Genomic DNA, 26710 nt, shown 5'->3' on the forward strand with positions numbered 1-26710 from the left:
CTGTCTCTCCATATTGTGTGTGCTGATAGTGACAATCTGGATAAACTGCTGTGACTGACTGGAAATTGTACATCAACTATCAGTGACAGACTGTGACACTGATTTATTTTCTTACAAACTGTGCCCTTCAGAGAAACTGTGTGGGCCAAGGCTGGACTGATAATCTCCCCTTGGCTCTAGTAGCACCAAGAAAAAAGTCCTTGTGTTTGTTACATTAAGATCTTATCTTAATCACAAGCATGTGATTGTGAGTATATACTGTTCAGAAGGATGTCCACTATCCCATATGTGGAAGATGTGTGTTTTGAGCACCAGCCCTCACATATGCAGCACTTTCAGGAAGCACATGGCAGCAGCGTGACATATTGGGTTGTAGTATGACAAATGGTGATGAAATGTCCTCAGATACAGTTAACATATTAGATACGGTTGTAAAAGAGAGCAGGTTGTGGCTAAGAGGAAGGAGCAGGTGGAGCCCGATTAACTGAAGTAGCAGTCTTCATCTTTTAAACCTGGTGGGGGCTGCTGGTATTAATAATTCAGCAGTCTCTCTGAAAACTACCAAAAAATAGATCCTGCATTATTTAAATGGCACACTGCCTTAATTAGAAATATGAATTAATGATGAGATTATCCTAAGCATTCAGCTTAAATCCTGAGCTGACGTAGTCCATAGCAATCAACGGATAAATCAGTTTTTATTGTAGATTTTACATGCACACACACACACACACACACACACACACACAAATCTTCTGCTTGGAGGACTGAGGCTGTAAAATCAACCACACATTGTAATTACTATTCAGGAAGTGTCTCAATGTCATCGCTGCAGCCCAGAGTAGTATTACTAGAGACCTACATCTTTCAGTCACCATAAAAAAATAATGATTCTTTCACTGCGTTTCATTTGATCCTTTCGACTCTGCTGCCTGTCGTATCTCATTAGACACATCTGACACAGTTTGGGATGTGTTGGTCAGTAGTCGCGTTTCTCTGGCTGTGCTATCAGTGTCACACACAGTGCTTCAGCTTAAATCACACTCTTGAGAGAAACATAGTTTTCAGTTGTGTTTTTGATTAAGATTGATTTATCTTGCCCTGCTGTTAGCATGTATATTCAGTACAGGTGTTTTTTTTAAGGGTCTTACTTCACATTCCTGTACTCTGTTAATGACAGAGCATGCAGATGTTGAGAACTACAGCCATCCACTCTAAGCTAGTTTCACCAGCCGGGAAAACACAATGATATTTCCCTCTGTCTAAAGTCTAAAAGCATTTTAAAAACTGGGGAACAACTGCAGACAGTCAGACATGACACATGCTTTCAAGTTGCTTTGTTGCAGCCAATTCATGTCTTCCAAACTGTCTGAACGCTCCACCTCTTCTCTTATGTCTGTACAGACTTGTCCTATATTATTAATGATTGCAGTGTGGATGATGAGTGACAATAATGGCAAAGAAGAGTTTTAGAGAGGCTGCGTATTTGTGAGAGAGATGGCAGGGGATGTTCTATTTAGTTGATCTCTTTTAGTAATTGTCAGACTGGGGCAAATATTACTACAGCCACTCAGAAAATAGGTTGACTTTGTTTATATTCCCACGCCTTTAGGAATTCATCTGAGTCTGTTTGGTATCGCTAGATGAAATCCAGTGTTAAACTACTTTCCACATTTCCTTTGGGGATAGCAAGTAAAAATAAGTAACCTTCTTCCCAAGTAAAGTTGAGCAATAGTATCAAATCCCTTTGCGTGAACACTATTACAAAGCACTGCTGCAACATTATCCCAGACTGGGAAAAAAATAATGAAGCTACAAAAATTCTAATTACTTCGTGTGTTGTGAAAACTAATTGCGATGATGCTTCCTGATCCAAAACCAATTTGTTGACTTTAACACATTTGCCATTCCCAGACATAGAGTGTATTAACCTACTTTAGAGAAGGATTTTCTTTCTGTGCTCATTGAGGCGTTTATTTGTTTTTGAACGCCATGTTACAAAAACTCATTCTAGTAATTGGAGTTTGTGTCTCTCTCTTCTGGAAATTGCAGGGTGTCAAATTCTTAAGCCAAGCGCAGAACACCAGACTTTCACTGATAATTACGCATCACTGAAAATCATTCACTCATGCATACTCATCCACATATAGACATGCCCAAACCCATGGCAATACACACAACACACAATGATCTCCGGTGTCTAATCACTAACTTTTATTTTGTCACCTTAAAAATGGTCTTATTGACTGGTAAAAGTCTTTTTTTGTTGTTGTTCTGAGGACTCACATTCCAGTTTCTGAGTGTGTAAGTTGTTTACTGAATGAAAAAAATATATAGATTTTGTAGGAGCTGTCAAATGGCAGCTCAGTTGTGTCGCCATCATCCATTCTGAGCATACCCAGGAGAGTTGACCCACTTCATGGTGCAATTCATCTCGGTGACATCCTCCTTCACTTCTGTCTTTTCCTGCCACTGTCACCAGAAATAAGTTCAGATGACCTCAAAAAGAAAGTAAAGTTAGCTTATGTGTTTTTTTTCTGTCTATGCCGATACTGTTCTAACACCAGCAAATATCACCGTTTGTTTGAAACAGTGTATGGGTAACACACCCCTGACTCTTCAGATGGCTGCACAGATGCTGCATGGACTGAGTCCAACACGCAACTCGAACACTGGGTTAGTATACATGTTGGCTATGTAGCAATAGCAAAACCTATAAATAGCCCCTTTAAATGGTTTCTGTCCACATGACTCCACAGTGAGCGTGAGGCTGAGCTTGATGCCACAGAATCTCTCTGTAGGAAGAACGTTACTAATCATAAATACATTTTAAAAAATCCAAACATGTTTATTGTTTACACGTTATCTTGCAAGCTATCTATTCTTTCTACTGATTACGCTACTTAGCTAGCTGATTAGTTAGCATACATTACTAGCTAGCTAGCATATGTTAAAGAATCTGTGTATCTCTGAAGATAGATAGATAGATAGATAGATAGATAGATAGATAGATAGATCTTTATTGACAATGTTAAAAAATAACAGGTCAGTTTAGGAGCTCTTCATCAATCTGTATTCAATATAAAAAAAAAAACACCTATAAAAGCCCATGCAAACCAGCCATCTGCATGACGCCTTAACAAGCTCTGTGGTGTGTGAGGATCAGCAATCGATTCCAAAAGTGGAGATTATGAGTAGCAGATGACAGTCATGTTCACAGTGAGTAGAGGCAGAGCAAACTGGGTGCCATCACCGGTGTGATATTAGATGTCCTTGTGTATCACAAGTCAGGAGGATGATCTCTTCCAAATTAAACAAAAGATAATCTCAGTTATGGTACAAGCATAATGTTGATATCCACTCATACTGATCTTAGTTATTCAGTATGGATTATGAAAAACTGTTAAGTCATTATGTGAGTAATATAAATTAGTTGAGAGGTAAGTGTATTTTAGTGTAGCTCATTACAATTGAGGCAAAATAAATAACAGCAAAGAAGTTAAAAGTAGTCTGCAAACAAGGGGAACGTATTGGGGAAATTGTAGGAGGAAACAAACAAAGATGAATTGAACTAGGATGGTCTTTTACAAAAATCCATTTAAATTGGATAAAAGCACACGCAACACCATCCTCAAACCAATAGGGCTGCAGATGCAAAAAGGCATGCAGAAGCTTTATGAACCTTGGGGCCAAATTCAATTCCCTGCCAGCTTTATGGAAGCAAACCAGACATATTGAAATTTCTGTGCAACCTCATTAGACTAGCATGGTAGAAGCTGTTTATTTCTGCATCCAACAAGACAATGAAAAAAAGATTGTCTTTATTATGATGATAGCACCCTACATGCCTACACTTACAACATCAATTCCAGCCTCATTCAAGATCCAATAAAATTCTTCACCAGAAGTTCCCTTAAATGAGCAGAAGCTCTGCAGCTTTTTCACGCCATCCTCCAGGGTGTACAAAGCAAGACATCCTCTCCATACAAAAGCCATTATTCGGTAATCTATCAGTTCTGAGCTGTGGAGTCCATGCATTTTAAGTGAGATCTGCACCAAGACCACATGACTCCAAACTCTGTCACATTCAGACTCAAGCTCAGTCATAGTACTTTTTGAATACATCTCGTATGTCTGTCTGTATGTAAATAAACAACGTCAGTAACCCGTGGTGGATATAACATAACATCTACCTTAAGTCAAACATTATAAATGGAAGGCCATGTTTTAAAATATCCCTGTCAAATACTTCATATTTAATTTAATAGTTCACATTTAATTTAATAGTTTGAAATACATAAATTAACATGAATTAATTAGCCTGTGACATTGATGTAGAGATTGACTATCCCACAGTTTGGTTCACTTAGTTAGCAAGTAGAATTTGGTGACAGTCAGAGGAAACCTTTGGATAGTGAAAATAAATTGCCAGGAAGCCACATGATGTGCCGTCCTCACTGTTTCCTTGAAAAGAAAATTGACTCTCCATAAGTGTAACAGCATTTCTTATTTGGGAGAAAGGCCAACTGATGCCGTGAGCTGTGGCCTCATTACCAGCAGGAGGTGAGCTCTATTTAGGGACAGACTGGTTATGTATGCACATCCCAAACAACCAGAAAGAAAGCTCCAAAAAATCCTCATTAAACAAAGGCAACTGTGCAGCAGGGGCACACTGTAGCATCCAAGCCTTAAAAGCTCTTATCTGCATATGAATAGTTGGCAAGATATACTCATTAGCATTTTAATGGGTTGAAATGGAAAAAAACAAATATGCTTATTCAGGCACAGTGGACAAAACCTGTATGCATTAAATATAAAGCCTGCCATGTTTAAACCTCTGAAGAGGCTGAGCATATGAGGTTGAAAATCAGTGCGAATCAACGCAACAGCAGTTTACATCATTTGCAATGTAAATACCAACCTCTGAACCTTTGTTTTTCTATGCTGACTGAACTGCCTCTCTATAGGTTACTGCCACCACATACTGACCCAGATGTACCAGTTCTACATGGAGACTGCACAGCTAAATGCACATCAAATAAACCACAAAAGAGAGCAAATCTATAATGAGCAAGGCCGGTGCAGTGAAGTGTCTGCAAAGAGAAAACATGCTTCATGCAAATCAGCAGCCACAAGGAAGTGACACCGTAGGCAGTGATGTGTTGTGTAGATTCCACTTGTTGAAAAAAATGACAAACTACCACTGAGTTTGCAGAAAAAAAGGTTACAAGAGACAGACAATTTACAATTCTGTGTATTTGTACCTGATGTACCCAACAGCTGCAGTACAAAATATCTTCAAATTTGCCATCTCATTGATTTTTTATACTTTTAAAAATATGTTTTTTTGAACATTGATTAGATTCATTGACTATGTCATAGATCCAAATTAAGGACCTGTCTTTACTAATAGGCACTATAGAGAAAATTCTAATTATCAAAGATTTACTGATTACAATTAAGTAGATATAGGTCCCCAGTGTCCATATAAATAATGTCAGTTCATCTGATTATCAGCCCATTATATTTTCTATCTCTTTCCCCTCCCAAATGCCTGAACCCAGTTTGCTAGGATCTATTCCAGGTCTATTACCCCTCTCACTTCCAGGCAGATCTCAGATGCTTCCTCTTCTGCTCTCATGAAAGCTCTCCCTGCTGGTCTGGGCACAGAAGAACTGGTCACAGTATGCAATTGCACTTGCACTAATATTTTTGACTCAGTTGCTCTCTACAAAGTTAAAAAAGCAAATATCAAAGCTCAGCCATGGTTTAACTCCATAACTCGTGCAGTTAGCCAGGAATGCAGGAGAGCAGCATGTAAACAGGAAAAAAAGACAAACAATCAAATTCAAAGTGTCTTATCAGCATCTGAGATACTGTCTGGCTAGTTCCCAGCAGTGTGTTAAAGCAGAGAGTATCTTCACTCCATAGAGCCCAAGTTTTATTTGATACAGTACATACAGTACTTGACCCTGCAGTCACAAATTGTCATGAAGCAACACAGGGTACCTGTGAATATTTCTGTGGATAAGATTTGTAGCAAAATTGACACAATGGCGTCCATCAGAGTTAAGCTCATGCTTCTCAGTTCTCATCAACTCTGAAACCATTTCTCTCCTCTTTGACACATATTATCTCAAATGTGAAGCCTTGTATGTGTCCCTTAGAAATGATTCCCTCAAACCTACTTAGTGAGTGCTAAACACTGTAGGGCCAAGTATTTTATCAATACACAAATTCAGCACACTCCCTGAATGTAATTGCCCTTTCTTGCCAGATTGATATAGTCATATACTTTTTGAGGATCACTCTCTCTTCTCAGACTGGCTGTCTAAAGGATCATAGTACAGAAACTGTGCTTCAAAATGTTTTAACTTATATTATGCAAAATTCAGTTGCTGACTTTTGTGCTGTATTGGTGCTGTTAGACCTTTCTACAGCATTTGATACAGCTGAGCGTGGCCTGTTAACTGATCAACTGAAAAACTGGGTGGGCAGGTGACTAGGACTGCTCTAGACTGGTTTAACCTGAGTGACATATCCTTCTTAGTACCAGTTGGGAATGTCATCCAGCCATGCAAATACTACCTGCAGTGTTCCTCAAGGATCTATTTATGGCCCATTACTGTTACCTGTCTACATGTTACCTCTGGCCCAAATTATCCACAGCTACAATCATTCTTTTCATTGTTATGCTGATGATACACAAATCTTTATCCATAAATCCATCAGATCTATCCATGGTTACGTCATTCACATCCTGTCAAGTAACTTTCTGATGTTCTAATACAAACAGGAACCATGTAAATCAACTCCAGTTTCATAATACAAATGAGGCCAGAAATCTAGGAGTGGCCTTTTCGTCAGATCTGACCTTCTCTAAACATCTTAGCAATATCCCAAAATCAGCTATCTGTTGAATTAGGAATATTGTTAGGATTGTTAGATTTCTTTATTTCCAAGATGAACAAACTCTCATACATGGTTTTGTTCCTTGCCATCTATATCACTGTAAGTCATTATTTGTTGGACTGCCCCAGAAATCATTTAAATGTCCCCAACACAGCAGTGAGGATTCTTACAAGAACCAGAAAATATGACCATATTACCCATATTCTCGCCTCCTTGCACTGGTTGCTAGAATTAATTTAAAAATTCTGCTCCTTTTTTTTAAGAAACTGGTTGGCCATGCCCCACCTCACATTGACTTTCTTGCCCCTCACACCCCTGTTCATAGCCTCAGATCTGCTGACCAGATACTGCTGTCTGTACCCGTGGGTAAGACTTGTGACAGGGGGGTGGCAGGGCATTTACCATAAAAGCTCCAGATGTTCACCCTTCTGACAGACCTTTTAAAGCTGATGTATCTGAAACACTGAAGAAACTTACCGCTTACTGCTGCCACACCAGCTGTAATATTCACAAAGGCCACAAGAGTTTTAATTATATCTTTTGACATATTGGTGACATCCTCCTCACCAGCATATTCGTGACCTCAGTGAGCTTGGAGACAGTAAATAGCATCTGCTTTGGACTCCACATATGAGGAACCAAAGGCTGCAGTTGTATCATCGTGATGGAGTGGAGTGGTTAATAATGAGGTAAAACTCTCCTCTGTTGATGTAGTACTTCATATTATTCTCAGCACCACACCCATGACCAGTAGCAGTATGTAATCAACCTTGATCTCTGGTTCCTTCACTTAATCATTTTAACACACGCACACACACATGCATATGCATGCTCATTCAAATTAAAACAGATGGGATCCTCTTCCCTTCACATGGCACACTCCAAGGAAAAACACAAACAAGAGAGTGGAACAACAGAGTAGAGGATGACTAAAAGAAACCTTAAATGGTCACAAGGGAGTGAAATTTCAAGTATCTTTACAGACGTGTTAGTTTCTGCCCCTTTTTTCAGGCGCAGTTATTACAGAGTGTGGAGCAGAGATGATACGATGCACCAGTGGATTTCCTGGCCCACTGCACAATTTCTGCTCAAGAAAGGTCAGACAAGATCTGAAACAGCTCAGCTAACACGAGGCTCTGCTGCTTGTTAAACTCTGCCTGGCACAAATGAATGTCTTCACACCCCACAACAGGAGTTAGACAGCAACCCATCTACCCCTTCATAGCCTGTTCGGGCTCACGAACGCTTCCCCTCTGCCATGTATACCCATTAATTTACTACCCCTTGGGCTGCACTGTCTATGGCTATTGATCAAACAGTGCTCCCAGCGCTAATTTAGTGCCGATGATACGTTCTGTCATGAGGAAAGCAGGAAGGGGGTATTGATTAACGTACAGTTCTGCTAAGGGCGCTGCTGCAGCACTCTATGACAAGGGTCTAATTAACTTCCAAACCTCTTACAGCACTGCATTCAGCTGTGCTCTCCCTCTGCAGCTCAGTGTGATGACCACAGGCCCAGTTACATTAGAAGATGTGGTTCAGTTCCCAATGGGGTCATCCATTCTGAAAATATATGGACTGATGGTGCTGGTGGGCAGTTTAAGTGAAATAATGTCTCACTAGACGATGGATATTAACATCTATTAATATCTAATACATTACTAAATTTCTATTTCTTTACAGTCACAGCAAATCATACTCTAGAAATAACATATAACATTTATGGAGGCACATATAAGCTCATGGAGAGACATGAAGGGAAAAGTCACTGTATTCAATGTTTCATGCATTAAAATAAAAATGAAAAAACAATATTGTAAGGCTGGTATGTGTTTTGTCAATAAGCTATCGAATGTTTGTGAGTGTTGCTTAAATTTTGCTCAAATATTTTGTGACCAAACCATTGCAACAAAATAATTTATTTCAGATGTACAATGGAGTCCAAAAGTCTGAGAGCACTTAAAGGCGAAGTCATCCAAAGTGACTTGGATACCAGTGCATGTTGTACAACAGATAAAGCAGTTTTGGTACTTATAAGTGGAAAGACTGAGGCAGTTCAGTTAATGCAGACTAGTCATGGCTCCCTCTTTGCATTCCCTGCTGCTATACTGCCACCCAGTGACTCTCTGCAGCTGCAATCCAAATGACGCAAATAATTTGCCACCAGGGTATAAATTAAGGCTTTTTATTTAACAAGATGTAAGACACCACATATGATAGCACAGTAAAAATATGATGAAAACAGCAAGAAAATTAAACATACACTCATTGATATGAAAAATCAACATTACATTTGGTAAATTGTATATTTGTAGGATTTTGTTTAACAAAAAAACATAAGAAAAATACATTTAAGTCTTGAAATTAAAAAAAAAACTGTCTTGCTTAACAAATATATAGTTGTATTGCATTTCTGATTAGTTTACTGATACAGTGCATGAATATTAGAACACTAAAGATTTTACTGTAGTCACTAACTTACAGTGCAATATCGTGAAACTGTGACACATTACACAATGGTATTGAGTCACAAATTTGAGAAGTGCTTGTGTATTATGAGAAAATAGCTGACCTGAGCAATAAGCAGTGTTGTCTCATGGAGCAAAGAGTCTGCATTTTTTCATTCAGCCACAAACTTCACTGATTAATGAAACTTCAGCCAGAGAGGAGGTGATGTTCATCAGTCAAATCAGAGGATGTTTGGTTTAAATGAAAACTGACATTTTCAAGACTTTGTACATTTTCTAAACAAGATTATAACTGTGATTTTTAAAAAAAAGGCATCATTATGTTAATAGCCCATTACAATTTGTATTTCGCACTAAAAGTCAAATTACTAAAAAGCGTAAACAGTGACAAGTGCAGCTTACAACAACAATATATACAGATGCAACTTAAAGAAAAGGTTTGATTGTTGTATTAAATATAGATTATCTAAAAATAAAAAAAATCAATTCATGAAAGGCACTTGAGGCAGGTAACATTGATTTCTATGAAACAGATGCTTCTCTTATGTGGTCTTCAAAAAAATGACTTTTTAAGTCCCCAGATTAATTATTTTCTCAACCTACAGGTTAGCTTCTTACACATATATGTAACAAATACAAAACTGGATTGACAACATTTTCACCTTTAATTAGTGATAAGATGTAAAATGCATGCATCATTATTTTCAGTACTTTGGGAAAAAAAGGCACTCCGAAGTGAAGGTTTGTTTGATAAGCTACCCAGTAAGACAGAAAAGGCCAAGAACGTAGTGTAGGGTAAGGAACAATCTTTTAGACAAACTCACATGACAGTGTGACTTTGCCTTTTACACAAATCTCCACTGGTCTTTCCAGTTGAGGTGGTTAATCTCCATTAGACATTACCCCAAAGCTTACGGTTTCAACACTGACTGAACCCTTTTCTCCCAGTGCTAGACAGAATTCAGACTTTCAAAGATCTGGTTCAATCTAACTCTAACTCGTCCTCAGAGACATGAGGTCAATCTTTAGAAAAAGCATCACTTAACACCACTGTACAATCTCAAAGTTGAAGCTCGAGTTCAAATAAATTACATTTCCACCAAAGTGAACTTTTTGACATCTGTCTCTCTTAAGAAGTGTGAGATTAAACAGTTAGTAGGTTTTGCGTCAATATAATATGGAGTACAAGTGAATGGAGAGTCACCAGATTACCAGATAAGTGATGCCCCCTTGAAGATTATCTACCCTCATTAGCCCAATTCAACTTTATGGCAGTAGATCAAAGGCACCATTTATAATCTCTAAAACTTTTCAGAGTTACCTGCGCCAAGGTAGTTAAAAAATGATATTATCATGTCAAAAGTATTGAAACATTCCTCAACCTCAAGCAGCATCTGAGCTCAGTACACATGGGAATAACATTAACCTGCTGCCCTGATCACATCACTCGCTTATTATCGAGGTGATGGTCAAATGAGTCTTTCTGAAAAATGATGTCTGTAATTGGAACAAAAATTATTCCACTTATGTGTGTTCAAGGGTTTTCACTTAATGTGAATAGTGTTTGTGCACTGCAAAGTTATGGAAATCACAGGCTAAAATATTTCTGAACATAAAAGTAAAAAACTTTTGTTCCCAGCTCACTTCTATTCAGGCTCAGACTTGAGCTGTGTCCCAGTTCAGAGGCTAGAGATTTGCATGCCACCCTGAAACTGCTCTTCCTACCAAAAATGAGACTGTCAGGACTCTCACAGGTCAAAACTAATGATGCATTCAGGCAAGTCATAAAGTCAAAACATTTTAGGTTTGCAACCTAGCAGCTGCCCTCAAATGGTAAATGACGTGTAAATACCAGTGACAAACTAACACAAGCTTCATAATGCTTAAGTTTAGAGCACTGAGGTTTCAGCACAACACAGGACAGACCAGCAGTATTAAAATATATTGGTAAATAAATAATATGGTAAATTTTAACCTGTATTTTTATGTTATGTCTTGGGATTAACAACACTCTCAGGCTGTTATCAGTAACAAGCAGCGGGGAGGTAACGTCTAGCTCATGTTATTAATGTATTGCAGTGTTTTTATTGGTCTATTCCAGATGATGACCACCAAAACACCTGGCAAATACAGCAAAATATGTGGTATTTAAATTATTTAAACCATAGATATATTAATTAAGAAGTTAATAGGTCTCTGACTGCGCTCTTACACTACACAAACTCACTGACGTTTATCAAATATTGCAAGAGAAAACGTCACTGCATGCACCAGGCATTTTTACAGATTAACCAACCGAATGGGAGGAAATAATAATTTAAATTTCAATCTTTGGTTAGAATAAACAGCTGCATAGTTTAAAGAGTGAACATGATCACTCGTACCTAAATTAAATTAAATTAGATTAACCTTTAGGTTGATGGACAAAATCTCGATGGACAAGGTGCACAGGACATTTTGAAATTTCTGAAGTCAACTGAAAAAAATTGGTGTCTTGAGTATTAAAGTACTACAGTGGGCTAAAGATACAGTGAAGACTTTGTCTTCTGGTACAACAAATAGGATAGAATTCTAATTTTATGACCAAAACCTTAAGTAAAGTAAATCCAGTTTTTTACATCACATCAAACAGTGCCTTAAAAATTGAACTGCATCACAGAGTTTGATACATACAGATGCACAGACATGGCTCTGGCTTTATCTCTGGTCACGCTGCTTAAGTAAAAAAGGTTTTGCACGCCGGGTCCAGGTTCTGTTTTTCTGGCAAATGATCCTCAGCATCCAAGTCTATTGTAGGAGTCAAAGCTGTTTTAAGTCTCTGAGGATTAGAGAAGGCAATGTTTTAGAAGATCAACCTTTTACAAAACTACAGTATGTTGAAACACCTCCGCTCTGCTCAAGCAGTAATACACAGAGATAAAGACACAATCAGTAAAAAAAACTCTGAACAGAAAGTACAATATACTGAACTTATCTCTCATTCAAAACTCTCAGCCATGAATGTTATCGATGAATTAATGGTGCCGATATTAATGTTCCCCTCAGGATGAAGCACCACCAACAGACTCAACTGTTTACAACCAAACAGTTGAAAAACTCATTAATTACACATCAGTTGCACTTTGCGTTTATGCTAACTGGCAAATGTTAGCATGTCAACGCACTTAACTGAGATGGTCATCATGGCAAACATGTTATACCTGCTGACAGGTATGTTAGCATTATCTTTGTAAGCATTTTTGCAGGCTAATGTTAGCAGTCCGAGAGTGTTGTACTCACCTGGAGAAATGAGCCTTTGTTGCTGTAGATCTCTTGAATAGCGCCAAGTGGGATCCACACTATAGAGACCAGTGAAATCCCCCAGCCCACCCATTCAGCCCACTCTGGGTAAGGGTACTTTCCATAGTGAACAGGAGTGTATTGGACAATGCTGGAGACCAGTATGCACTATGAAGAAAAAATGACAACCTTCATTATTAATATGATTATACTGACGAATCCTGGTCAAAAAATTAAGAGATTGTATTCAGACAGTTAAAACCTCACCAGCACCAACATCGGACAGAGCAGCTGCCAACAGACGCGGAAGTAGATTTTTGGAGTTTTTCCTAGCATCCTTTTGACCATTAAGGAGATACGTGGGACACCTGAGGTGAAAAGAGGTCATTTAACAACTGGAATAACCACAAACCACTTCTACTGATTTCCTTACATTTTAGAAATCAAAGAGGTTTAGTATTCAATTTAATAATTAACCTGCCACAACAAGTCCTGGGGGCTTCAATGTCTAAAGTGTTTACTATGTAAACAGCATATCTGAGTTTAAACTTATGAACTTCATGTGACTCTTACTAAAGATCCAGCAGACGGCTACAACTTCAAAGAAAGCCAAAAACATGAGGGAAACCACAGCCGTGTAGTGGTCCATCAGCTGAAACACATAGATGCCTCCCTGTGCAGAAAGGAGAAGAGACAGAGAGAGGATAAGCCAGAAACAACAAAACAGCTGTCACCAGTGATGTAACTGTTGCCACATGTAGTGGCTGTTTTGCTGTTTCTTATTATACCTTTGTAATGTGAGGAATCCCTAAGAAAAAGCAGGTGATGCACACAGCCAGGGCGAGCAGCTCCTCTCTTTTCAGGAAACGCAGAACTTTGGTACCAAACTCGTCTTTTATGAAAGTCACAGCCACCTCCACTGTTGCAAACTGCAGCAAACACAAAACATATCCAGAGTCTATAATAGTAATCCCATCTTCAATTTTGCCAAATTGGCTCATTCTGACCTCAAGACATTCTTGCATCTTTGTTTGGGATGCAATTATGAGCCTATGCAAAGAGCTGGCTAAAGCACATATTGGTTGTTTGCAAAAACAGCAACAGAAAGAGTTTCAAATAGAAGCAGTATATTTAGCAATATTATGATATGAGTGGTTTTAAATACTAATGTTTAGAACACACTAAGCATACAGACGGAGAAAATCATAAGGTCAAAATCTAACAAAATTAACAACACTTTTTGTTTAGTTATGATTAGGTAATATTAGCAATCTGAATGTCATGGTGAACATGGTGAATATTGTTAATGCATGAAAATGAAATGGCTGGGATGTGAAATTGTCAAAAAAATGAAGTCATTATCAAAGTGAGTCTGATGCACATTTGTAGAGTTAGGCAAGTTAGTGCCTGGCAGTCAGTTCTGTTTGAGTTACACAAATCTCCGAAATAATCTTTTACAAGTTCATGGCCAAAAAATGGACACAGTTAGGTAAACAGTGACAGAGAAATGGTGAGCCTGAATGTGCACTGTTGGGGAGGATATCTTCTGTAATTGTTTGGCCTACATTAGTTGGGTAATGGAACAGCCGTTTTGCCCTATTTCTCCATGGGTGTACATTCCTCCTCCTCTCTGACTCCAGTTTTAATGATAAACATGTGTGAATGTTTCCTAGAAACAAGCAAAAGCCCAAATTTGTTGCTAAAAAATACCAATTCAAATGTGCAGAGCCCCAGCGCTTTGCTTCATTTTCACAGATGCCCTCCGCCTTCATCACACACTTGTGTGAGAGAGAGATTTGTTTACCTGGCTGTCCAGGCCAAGACACAGCAGCATAAAGAAGAACAGTGGGGCCCAGAGCTGAAAGACAGGCATGGTGGAGAGGACATCAGGGTACACGACAAACACCAAACCAGGACCTGAAAACATGATACAGCAGAGGTGTTGTTATTTCTACAGAATGCAAATGTACACACGAATGTAGAAAAAATTCTGACTGCTGTGCCTCCTTTCACTGAGCTGCACTTTAAACCTTTGTTGTCTGGAAGATTTTTATATATGTTCCCCATGTAGGAGAACAGGATATGCAACTGCAATTAACAGCAAGGGAGGATCAGACCACAGCACATTTAAGTCATCATTTGAGAATGTGATTAGAGCTGACGGAGATAGTGTTGTGATCACTTCATGAGATTCTTATCTGACCCAGAGGCTGAACACATGTTGTCTCTGTTTTTACTAATGCATCACTGAACAGACAAAGCTCCTGTTCAAATGTTATTCAAACACTGAGTTACTAAAGAAAAAACAAGCCTTTTTTTTTTTTTTTTTTAACTCTGCTCAAAGAAGAGTTGTTTTTCTCATTCAGCTCTCACTTCCGGCCAACACATCTGCCAGCTTTGGTTAAATTAGTTACATTTCACTACAGTAAACACACGCAATAAAGTTGTGTTCATGTTGCACTGCAATGTGTGACTGTAATTAATAATTAATGAAGCTGGACTTTTTTTTTTTTTTTTTTGGAATGAATCAAGCTCCAAAAATGGTGGATTTTCATAATGCAGTTTGTAATGTAGGTTTTCTGTTAAAAAATATTTTTTCATACATTAGAAAGCTCCTGCAGAGTCAGAAGACATTATACAACAGTTTTTACAGGCTGAGTAATGTTCCTCATGGCGACTACACTTCATTTGTAAAATCAGTCTATTGCTTCAAGAAGCACTATTTTGTCCTTAGGTGCCCTGCACAGTTATTTGGTGCAGGCATGCACATCTTGAAATGTGTGTTTTGTTTTACCATAAAAGGAAGACAAAAATGCTCCCTGGAGCATAAAAAAACAAAACCACGCATTAGAGTTTAGTATCTATTTATATGTCCACTCTATTTCTGGCCCTTATTCTCCATTACACATCAAGTCCATGATTTTGGCTCTCTGTTTATAATGCTTATAATCAAAGAAAGCAATGTAATTTTGATGCAATGGTCTTTCCAGGTTTGATGCTCACCATCTGTAGCTATGTTGTCCACTGGGAGGTTATGTATATGAGCCATGTAGCCAATAGCTGAGAAGATCACAAAGCCAGCCAGGATACTAGTGAAGGAGTTGGTAAACGACACAATCAAAGCATCCCTGGGAAATAAGGAGGATAAAATAAACAATTTCAATCCAGTTCTAGCATCTGAGGCACTCAGAAGCAGCCATTTGATCATCAAGACAGGCGTTTTACATTTTTCTGCTGGATCACCAAGCATGTGGTCAGAAACAATTGTAAAAACCAGAAATGAAAATAAAAGTTTTCTCTGGCAAGTACATTTTTCTGCATCCAGCACAGAATCCGAAGCCTACATTGGTGCATACTGGATACTATATTTAAACACCCCTCATCTCCTCTTGTTCTAAATGAAACTAGCTATTCTTAATTTCCTACCAAACCTGCTCTATTTCTCCCTCCTATGTGGATGGCAGGGAGCTTAGCAGACAGGGTTCATTTCAGTGCTCTGCAGGATGGTAGTGACCTTCTTGGATATAACCACACAATAAACACAGCAAATTTAGAAAGAGGAATCCAAAAATGTAGCTTCTTCCATGAACACACTGTACAGTCAACTGTACAGTGGATGGTTTTGGAAAAGGGTCAGTATCACCTTTTTGATGCATTTGTAACTGAAATCAGTTGTATTTGAGATCTTGAGCTTAAAATATAGAGAAACAGAAAGAAAACAAGGGAGTCCCAGAAACGGCTTTTTTGCTGATCAATATAAAAAAAAAACCTGTTTTGTCTTTCAAGTCAAAGACATCATCCAGCTTTTCCAAACAGAACATTTAGTCTTTACCTGAAAATGTTGTTGTTGAACTTGTTGTAACTGGCCATCGAAATCATGGAGCCAAATGCTATTCCAAGGGAGTTAAACACCTGGGCAGCTGCATTGACCCAAACCTATGATGGAGATAAAATGAGAGCATGAAAGTGTATTTTAGTATTGTTTCATTAAAAGTGCTTTGAAAGGCTTTCTTCTTATTCAGCTTTTTACCTTGAATAACGGTGTGAACAAAACATTTTCTCTGAGGAGTCTTTGTTCATTCACATTACGGTATTCTGCATTTGTGAGCTCCTGCTCTGGATTTCACTTCACATCAAAGGGAAACTATCACTCTAGTTTAGCTTTTTGTCCTCTGATTACATTCTGGCATTTGTCCCTAAAATCTTCTTTCTACTGTTTAGCTTGTGCTGGGAACAATCTAAGTGGAGTTTTCATTCCTGAAATCACCTGTTCCCCCTTAGTCTCTTGCAGTTCTGGCTTTTGCAGAGTTTGAGCCTTGAGCTTATTTTTATTACTATTATCTGAAAGTCTAGGAAAATTAATGATGGGTGCATTAAATGACCTGGTGTTTCAGATATACAGTCAAATGAAATGTGGAATTGATACAATCTGTCAATCTCATGTGTGAGACAATAATTAATTTGATTTAAACATGTAAAAGTTAGTTACTACTATGTGGCACCAATGTGTAACCAAGGTCCAAAGGACTAGCTTACGTTTTTTCTGTTACTCATTTGTTAACAGAGTCTCACCTTCACTTCAAACAGTTTGCTCCAGACAGGTGTCACAAAGAAGAGGATCCCATTTTTGGCTCCCGGAAGCTGCACGTTATTGATGAGCAGGGCGAACAGGATGAAGTATGGAAATACAGCTGTGAAATACACAACCTGTGTGGCACAAGCAGCAGACAGCAGAAACTGATCAGAAAGCAGAAATTGGACTTGTTTTGTAGGTGAGGCTTGAGCGATGGTGGACCTGTTTTCAGCGGCACCAGTGAAGATGATTTGTGCTTTCACTTCAAATAAATATCTCATAATAACAAGGTTAAAATTTAAAAGATTTAAAATTTCAAAAGCTCTTTTCTGTTTCATTTGATGTGCCCTGATTCTGAGTTGTCTGAGCAAACATTTGTTTTGAACCTGCAGCTTGTCTTGTATTTTACTCTAAACTATATGTGACTACTTCCTGAGTCACATACTTATATACTTATTATTTTAGATCTCATTCTTGGAAACCAATGACTTACCCTCCAGACTATAGACACGCTAAAGGAGACAAAACAGTGGACAGCAAGTTTTCAAACAATGAAATCAAAGACTGGGGCCAACACAAAAACATGCGCTTCTTGTAGAAAAGCAGTGTTATTCTGACCTTGCCAGTGGATTTGACTCCTTTAAATATGCAGAAATACACGACGACCCAGGCAAAAAGGAGATAACCAAAGAGTTCCCAGCGAAGGCCACCACCTTCTTCAATGCCACTGGTTTTCTCCAGAAGTTTGTGGCTAGGAAAATGGAAAAAGACGTGAAAATACAAATAGCAAGTGATTCCCATGACAATATCCCCAAAAAGCCATTGACTGAATAATTTCAGTTTAAGAGGTTAACACTGAAAAACTAAGCTAATGTACTTCATCATGAGTGTGTAGGGGGTGTTTGATCAGATGTGACTGACGGTGGCCTCATAGAATAACAAATAGATTTTGTTGCTAGACCCTGATTTGTGAACAAAAATGTGTGACGTCACAGTTTCCAATACACAGAAAAAGGAAATACAGAAATCTCTCGTGCGAAAACGTTTCTGTAGTCAGTCTAACACAGAGAAAAAGCACTGTGAATACACAGATACAGCATATTTCTGTAGTTGAAATGCAGTGAGGTCTTCTCACTCAAAGAACTGTTGACTGGCAGACTGTAGGTGGGTGGCGTTGCCGGGGAAACCACTGGAGCAGTTTTCGATGACATTCCAAGTGTTGTTGCAGGACTTCCAGGGAAGCGTCGCCCCAAACGAGTTGAAGAAATAGTAAAGGGTCCAGCTCATGAGCACGTTGTAGTACGTGGAGAACACAAAGGAGATAACGACTGTGGCCAGACCAACACCTGCAAAGTGACACGCGACGGGGAGAAAGACACAACTGAGAAACAACTCTGCAGAGGTCGTGCCATTTGTAGGGGAAGAAATTAAAGACTTTATTTCTCAAAACTGTTATAAAATCACTCTTAAGCTCCATATTTTGCAACAAAGTGTCAATTATCTGCGCACAGGTTTACAATTATAGGTATAATCCAGGCTTTACATAAGGAAGATCCAGTATCATGAGGTGATCTCTGGTCAGCGGTGGCCAAGATGAAATCAAACAAACTTGGCCACAGATAAAAGGAATTCCTTGAACCATGGATTAGAAATTCCACTGTATCATTTGGCTGGCGAATATAACAGGCTTTTGACCAAGGTGAGCAACTTTGATCTCACCTGAAGTTCTCCAACAGATGTTAATTATTCAGTCTTGTAACACCTGTGTTTCTTTACTACGTGTCGGGTTTCAGGTGGGTGTGTGTATGCCTGTGTGCACCAGATGGGCAACAATTTTTTTTTTACCTGTCTCCCCCTCAGGGAACTCAGGGCAATGACTCAGCTAAAAGCCTGGCCTCTAGAGCAGGAAGAGGTTCATTATTTTGCTCAAGGACACTTCGGGAGAATGGACGGGCTTAAACCCTTTTAAACACAGGAAGGGTACTTTTGAGGTATCCAGGAGGAAATATTTCACACCATTTGGTTCTTCTGTATAAACTGTCTATCTGGCACAACAAAAGAACTGTAAACTACATGATAAATATGTACCTGGTTCTAGCAGCCAGTTAGCTTAGTTTAGCACAAAGACTGGAAGCAGGAAAAGAGCTAGCCCGCCTCTGTCAGAAGTGGCTGAGTCACTTACTAGCACCTCTTAAGTCACAAATTAATATATAATTTGTTTGAGCTGCATAAAACTTTTTTTTTTTTTTGTGACTTTGCATAACAAAAACAACTAAGACACTGCATAAAAACCTTTACATGGGTCATGGACTGAACTATGTCTTGGTCAGGATCAGTAACTTTCCTGGAGTCTCTGCTAGTTGCCTGGCAACTGGTCCTGGCCAAGAAATGATCTGCCCATATCCCCCATCCATAACAACTATCTGCCATGTTTACTTCATAATTTGTGTGGAGCCAAGCTAGCTGTTTTCTCCTTTTTCCAGTCTTGGTGCTAAGGAAAACTGGCTGCTGGCTCCAGCTACATATTTATTCATATATATACAATATTTACAGAGCAGCATCAAACCTCTCATCTTATTTTCAGAAAGAAAGCAAATAAGAGTATTTCCACAATTTTTGTTCCTGTTCCTGAGCTTTTGCATCATATCTTGTTTGCTACCTTTATTATCATTGATGTTTGAGAATGAATGAGATCCGTTTTCCACTGATGGGAACAAAAGCACTGGCACTGTCTCTCTGCTGTTTTCACAGGTAGCCTATATAAAAACTTTGCCTCCTGAAAACTTCTTTTTTTTCTACTTGCTGTGGACAGGCTGGAATGCCATGCTCCACTGGATCCAGAACCACTGGGCATAGTCCACGTTGAGCACTCCTTCCTTTGTTATTGTCTGTTTGCCTCTTTCAGTGTACACTTCTAGCTTACATGGTCGAGCGCTCCGCTGGTACACCAGACACGTGGTGCGGTGATGCCTCATTTCCAACTGCCAAAACATATCAGTCTGCTTGACTCAATAACAGATCGGAGCAGACAAAGATGGAGGGAATCCTGTTCTGTCTCCACCTCTTTGTTTATTACCCTGTCATGCTTCACCTGTCAAGTAGATGCCCTCACTGAGACAAACTGGACAATCAACACAGTCCTGAGTGCAAAAAAATGTAATTAGTTAAAATTATACTTTCATCTGCTATGATCAAGCCTACTGTAGTCACATTACAAATGACCATATTTGTTGATTTGCGATAGATATTAGTGGGCATCTAAATCACTGATCACAGGTACATCACAGTAAACTGAACTTCATCATCATTCAGAAAGAAGTTACAAAAATACTACCTGCTTTTGGCCCTTGTTTAGCACAGAGCATTAACCAGGAAGAAATGAGCGATAAATCAAGTGAAGGACCCATACGTTTTGACCGGGTAGATAATCTCTGTCTTTAAGGAGATAAGAAAACTATAGAGAAAAATCTTAAGTTAGAACAAGACAGAAAGCATTTTTCAGTTCACACCCATAAGTACTGATTGTTGATGGCTGGGCTCTTGTTTAATGATCTTTCTGTTGTGTCTGGTAAGCTGTCAAGTGACTGTCAGTGCTCTCTGAGTCCACACAAACCCAGTTCATTTACATATTTGATTTATAGTTTTGCAAACACCTCCTGGTGTGTGTGATTTTTTTCATGAGCACAAACGACCCATTGAACTGAGCCGCAATTAGCCTGATGTCTACAATTTAAACAACTAAAGTAGACTGTAAGAGCACACCTTCAGTCACCCACCTTTGACTTATTATCATGCAGAATTTAAGAATATTGGTTCATGTGTGAATTATTTGACAATTTCTTTCTTGTTGATTTAAAATGCATTCAATACCAGAGAATGCACTATTGAATACAGATAAAGAAGTCAAAAAAGACACTGATTATAGTGATTGTAAATTTTGCTTAACAAGTTCTCATCCATCAACACTGTAAAAACAATTCATTCATCAAATAGAAAAAAAAAAGCAGATTTTATTATAAACTTAGAGGCACTCAGAAAGAGCATGCCTTCACCAGGGTTAAATACTGATCATTTTTAAATGTTCATTTGGATCTGGAGCGTCAAACACATAATGACAGAGGATCATGGGATAAACATGCAAGATCTTTTTTTTCATTTAGGTCCTGAGAAATGTGAAAATAGTGAAATAGAAAATAACTATAAAATAAAAATAGGGAAAATGTTCAAAAATATCCTTCAAAAAATAGTCCTATCAAAAACAAAACAAAAAACTTTCAAAATATGTCTGAAAAAGCTAAAAGCTAAAAGCCTAGCTTCCTATTAATATCAAACTGGAGACATTTTCATTTATTGAATGACTGTACATTCACTCAGTGGTCAGTGTAAAACGAATGGCACAGCTTATCCAAGTGCATTTTTTGTAACAGCGATTGTGCACATCTGTAACAACGTGACAAAAGAGTTATTCATGTCTGAAGACTTTTGTGTTTAGGTGAGACATGAGAAAAACCTTGAAACTAAACAAAATAACAACAGAAATATGACCTCATTTCACTACATAAATTATTATGTATAATTTTAATTAAATGAATTTATTTTGCGTCACGTTTAGCAAGGTACATCAGTTATATCTGTTTTTTCAGATTCTCTGTCAATCCCCATCATGACCATGTCACTCCCAAAGGTGGTTTCTGCAGCAGTTTACAATTACACACAACTGCGGGATATTTTATTGTTTCATTTCTTTTCTTATTTCTTTCTATTCTATTCTTTCCATTCTGTTCAGCTGTACATGTACTTTCCCAAACAATTATCATTTCTGACTGACACCGAAACAAATTATTCTCATAATGACAGCTATTACGATTTTCTTCAATTATCGCTCATGCAATTACCTGTCCTGCCCGCGGAGAGAAATAAAAGTTGTGTCTAATCTTGTATTTTAACTTTTCGTTACAATTGTTAAATACATTTTAAAAAATGTGTCAGATAAATTCATAAGACCATACTGTTTAGACCGTTTATGTTCATAATCTGTTGCCTTCTCCAGGAATAATTTAGCTCAAAAATGTGGAGCTCTTTGTTTATATACTGTAAATTGACTGGCATTTCTGGGACTGATTGTTAATAATTAACTTTTGGGGGGGGGGGGGGGGGGGGGGGATTAGAGTCCCTTCTTTCAGAAATGTAGTCAAGGAAAAAAACAATAAATCCTCATTCCCTGACATATTTTCTATATGATCACTCACTGGCCTGAATGAGTTAACGTGAGTAATGGCAAAAATGTCTGCTTTCTCCAGTGCAAGTATTTTCAATTTCTGTTATTTTATCATCCTTATCATCTGTTTTCTAAAGGTAAGAGAGGATGCGCCTGTATACATTAACACATTGAAATACTAGATAATGCTATGCACATACTTGGTAAGGATTGCAAATTAATTTATTGCATTTAGAAGCGAGCACAACAACACATGCATATAGAAATGTCCTATTATATACATGCTGCAATAGCAAAAGAACATTGTGTGTTAATGACGGAAAATCCATCAGAAGTTCATGCCCATCACACGAGCAGGGCCTTTGGCCTGGAGGGTCACTCACCTTTTAACAAAGGACAAATTTTGGCGAGAGCATGCACTGGCCCTAAACGAGTGTACTGCCCGATAGCAAACTCCATGAAGAGCAGAGGAATGCCACACAGGAACACCATGGTGAGATAAGGGACCATGAAGGCACCTGAACCAGGAGAACAAAAGACAAGAAAGAACAGAAGGCAGCTGATCCTCTAAGTATCTCCTGAGTGTGTAATGCTGAGTCCAGAGATAAACATGATGTAGTAGCTGCTGTGTCATTGTTTAGATAAAACATACTTTCTTAACAGTTCCTACAATGTTACTGACTTTATAACGGGTTAATAAATCATTAAATAATGCTGAACAAATCACCAATAACCTGTGGTAATCTATTGAGAGAAACTGGTTTTGGAGATGCCAGGGTATGAGTACTCAGGCTAAATATCTTCTATAGCTTTGTCGTGAATTGTCCTTTAATTGTGAAAAACACATCCCATAACCCTCTATTCCAAGGAAGAATACTCAGATCTGGGCACCAACCATTTATGACTTTCTTTTATTTATAACTAGGCCTGGATGGTTTATTAGTGTACACCCACAGCTTAAAAAAATAATAAACCATAACAATTATGTCAATTCAGTGAAAATGATAATGAAGCTCTTGCTAAACATCAGCTAGACAGTTTCTATGCTGAATTTTGCTGAGTCATTCTTACAACACAGTAAAACAATGACAAGAGAGAGAATTTTATTGCATAACATTTCTGTAAGGTTGCTGAATGTGTGTTTGTAGCCCAGTGAGAACATTTCCACGTTTCACAAAAGGTTTAAAGGCGTTATAATCCATTATCTGAGGAAAAACAAAAAAAATATATAGCCTATGTCAAATTTAACTACTGGGTTCACATATGTTCCAATTTTTCCTGCAGGGCAAAGACTCGACTTACAGGTGAACTGGTAGCTTCTTTAAAGTGAAGAGGAGTGAATGAGAGTCTTGGTCTCAGTCACATACCAAAAATGCAAACGCGTTACAACTACTGCACTTTTTAAAAGGCGGCCTAGTACGTTTCCTCCTTTTTTCAGCGACCCTATGCAAATTGATGCAGGCTGCTTTAGGTGGCTGTATGCATCCAGTTGCCTGTACAACAGCAGCATCCTCAAAGAGTTATGGAAAAACATGCGTGTATTTCCCTGTAGGTTAAATCTGTTTATGAGCCATGCCAGGTCTCCTGACCGTCTCAGACAGTCTCACCTCCGCCGCTGCTGTAGCACAGGTAAGGAAACCTCCAGACATTGCCCAGTCCCACCGCGTAGCCCACCGTCGCCAGGATGAACTCCAGCCGGCCGCTCCATGTGGGTCTGTGAGCCTCTGCATCCGCGATCGTTTGGTCATCCAGTGGTTTCAGAGCATACTCTGCCTCATCACATGGTGTCTTTGAATTGTCGGCAGCGACTTCCATTGTGGCTTACCAGAGATGAAAGTATAGTGAGGGTTTTTGTGTCACAGTCAGGCGGTGCTGCCCTACACTAGGATATCATACGTCCGAAAAATGAGAGGTCCGGTTAAATTTGGGGTGAGGCAGCTGCACTGATTCCGCTGGATCGACCCTCACGAAATTAAATTATCCCCAGGTCCCTGTGGCGATCTCATTCAAACCGACAGTGGACATCCTACACATCTGGTTTCCTAACGGTGATGGATGATTTTCAATGAAAGCCAAGACAGTGAGGAAAGGCTAAGACACCAAGCAAAGTGCACATGCAGAGCCGACCTCGTCTGTTCCCGACCCTGCCAACTCAGTCCAGTTCAATGTGATATAACCGCAGATGCCCCCTTTCATCTTCACTGGTTAGACAGCTACCAGGAAAGCAGGATACGCCTTTTTTCCAAAATAAAAGCCAAGTCCGTTATTCAGCTGGCTGCGAAGTAAATTGTTGTGTCACAAATGAACTCGTTTTGTATTGTAAGCAACGCATATGTTAATTTTGGCCATGAGGTCGCACTTTTCACAGCAGTGGCCTAATGAAAAAGGGTATAAGGGCCCAACAACAGGTTTTTGCACAAGATGTGCAAAAGAAGGAAATTAAATTGACAGTTAAAATCAACCCAAGAAAAGAAAAAAAAAAAAAAACCAAAAACAAAACAAAAACAAAAGAATCTGGTTACTTAAACACAGTCTTTGTTGTAGCCACAGTGTGATTGTAGCTCTTATAGAAGACAAATACTAACACTAGGAATTTGGTGCTTTTATTTTGAAGACGAAATCGTTGAACTTTAAGTTCATTTCGCGTCGTTCTGTATTGCTTTACAACCACGAGCTGTACAGTGCATAACCACATGAGACAGACATTGCAAAAAAAAAAAAAATAATAATAATAATAAATAAAAAAAATTAAAAATGTTTACAGGAGCAAATCATATTCACAGTGAAATGCATATTATAGCTGTATGTTGCTTTAATGTAGTTGTTTTCAGACACAGCAAAAAGTAAGCAGTTAAACTGATAATGTCTAATTAATGAAAACCTTTCTTTTTTTTTTTTTGTTTGTTTTTTTGTACTTTTAGTGAAAACTGTGTAAGATTACAAACAGTATGCAGTTGTGTTTTCCTGCAGCCCTTTTCCAGAAGATAAGTGGCCATGAACTTTAATTATAGCCTACTCAAAGTCTCTTTTGTAAAAATACATGTATGGGAACAACATGTGCAGTGCAACTATACATGTTACTGGTATCCCTAACTTTTTTGCAACCACTGTATTAATTCTGCTGTTCAGTAAGAGGGTCAAAAAGCATCACAAAGAAAGCTGTGTAGACAATGACTCCGTAGCAACAACATAAACTGTCTCAAAGGAGAAACTAACACAGCCATTAAGGCAAACTGGGTTTAAGTTACAGCTGAGAGAGCTCTTAAAACTGAAAGCAGTGGCTCAACACTGGTATTGTGTCAGGTCACATTTAGGGTATATATGAGTAATAGCGCAAGCAGTCCATAAGTCCACTGTGGCATTATGGCTGAATTTATTTCAGTAAATACACTGTACCATCAAATCCCTTTCAATATCACATCGTATATAGTATTATGCTTTCTCCAAAGAGGAAACCAGCTGTGCTTTATGAGAGGGCTTTCTCACAGACTGTCCACAAACAAGGAAAAAAAAGATTAATATTCACCCTTATCAGGAATATTCTCCTGTTTACATTTTCACTGTAGACTGCTCAATTTACTCTTCCCTATTACAATTTTTCCATACTATTTGAATGTATTGTTTAAATTAATTTAATACGATTTTTTAAAATAATAAATAATAATAATAGTCATACAAATGTATGTATTCCAGGTTGTTGTGAAACATCTAATGTACTCTTCAAATTTTCCTCTACAAAATCAAGAAGTGGAGTCCAAAGACAGAAAATGCTGTGAGAAAAAAAATCTTTTTCTGAAGACAGCAAGCAAGCAAGCAAGAAAGAAAGAAAGACTGTTTTTACCCAAACATTTTTTATTGGAAAGTGCTATTATTCATTGCTTACATACAGTATAAAAAACATAAAGATGTGATATTACTCCTTTTTGGAAAATAGCTTTCTTTTATACTTTTCTCTGGGTGTAATAACTTTCAGGTGTTTTATTTCAGATAGTTGTAGTGTGTTGACCTCAAGGTTTCTATCTCTGTGTGATTCCTACTGTTTTCATTGGGTTCAGTTACAGCTTGTATTGGTTTGGTTTGTTGCATACTGCATGATGTCATCTTGTTCCATGTGTCTGGACTAAATAATCATCTTTGTTCAAAAAGTCAAAAGCTAATGTCAAGACCTTACTTTGTTATAGAGAAAACCCAACAGTTCCCACAAAGAGCAAGCGCTTGGTGACAGGGAGGAGGAAAAACTCCCTTTTCACAGGAAGAAAC

General features: G+C 38.4%; 1 protein-coding gene across 3 annotated transcripts; it reads right to left on the minus strand.

Moving 5' to 3' along the window:
- Positions 1–9081: 9081 nt before the first annotated feature.
- On the minus strand, positions 9082–24636 carry LOC139624110 (sodium- and chloride-dependent GABA transporter ine). 3 transcript variants are annotated; one of them, XM_071482922.1, is made up of 13 exons: positions 24058–24636; positions 22834–22968; positions 18368–18578; positions 17851–17983; positions 17232–17366; positions 16492–16595; positions 15663–15787; positions 14464–14576; positions 13448–13588; positions 13233–13332; positions 12927–13027; positions 12660–12827; positions 9082–12198 (listed from the first exon to the last, which is right to left on the minus strand). In XM_071482922.1, the coding sequence occupies exons 1-13, from the start codon at positions 24263–24265 to the stop codon at positions 12097–12099; spliced, it is 1776 nt and encodes a 591-aa protein (XP_071339023.1). In that variant the 5' UTR covers positions 24266–24636; the 3' UTR covers positions 9082–12096. The 3 variants fall into 3 exon arrangements, with proteins under 3 accessions (XP_071339023.1, XP_071339025.1, XP_071339024.1); XM_071482924.1 differs by lacking the exon at positions 24058–24636 and adding an exon at positions 20567–20686 and having other exon boundaries at positions 22834–22970; XM_071482923.1 differs by lacking the exon at positions 24058–24636 and having other exon boundaries at positions 20567–22968.
- Positions 24637–26710: the final 2074 nt, after the last annotated feature.

Source organism: Trachinotus anak, unplaced genomic scaffold (genome assembly GCF_046630095.1).
Source record: "Trachinotus anak isolate AG129_WGS33_773 ecotype Australia unplaced genomic scaffold, CSIRO_AGI_Tana_v1 ptg000008l, whole genome shotgun sequence".
Taxonomy (NCBI): Eukaryota; Metazoa; Chordata; class Actinopteri; order Carangiformes; family Carangidae; genus Trachinotus; species Trachinotus anak.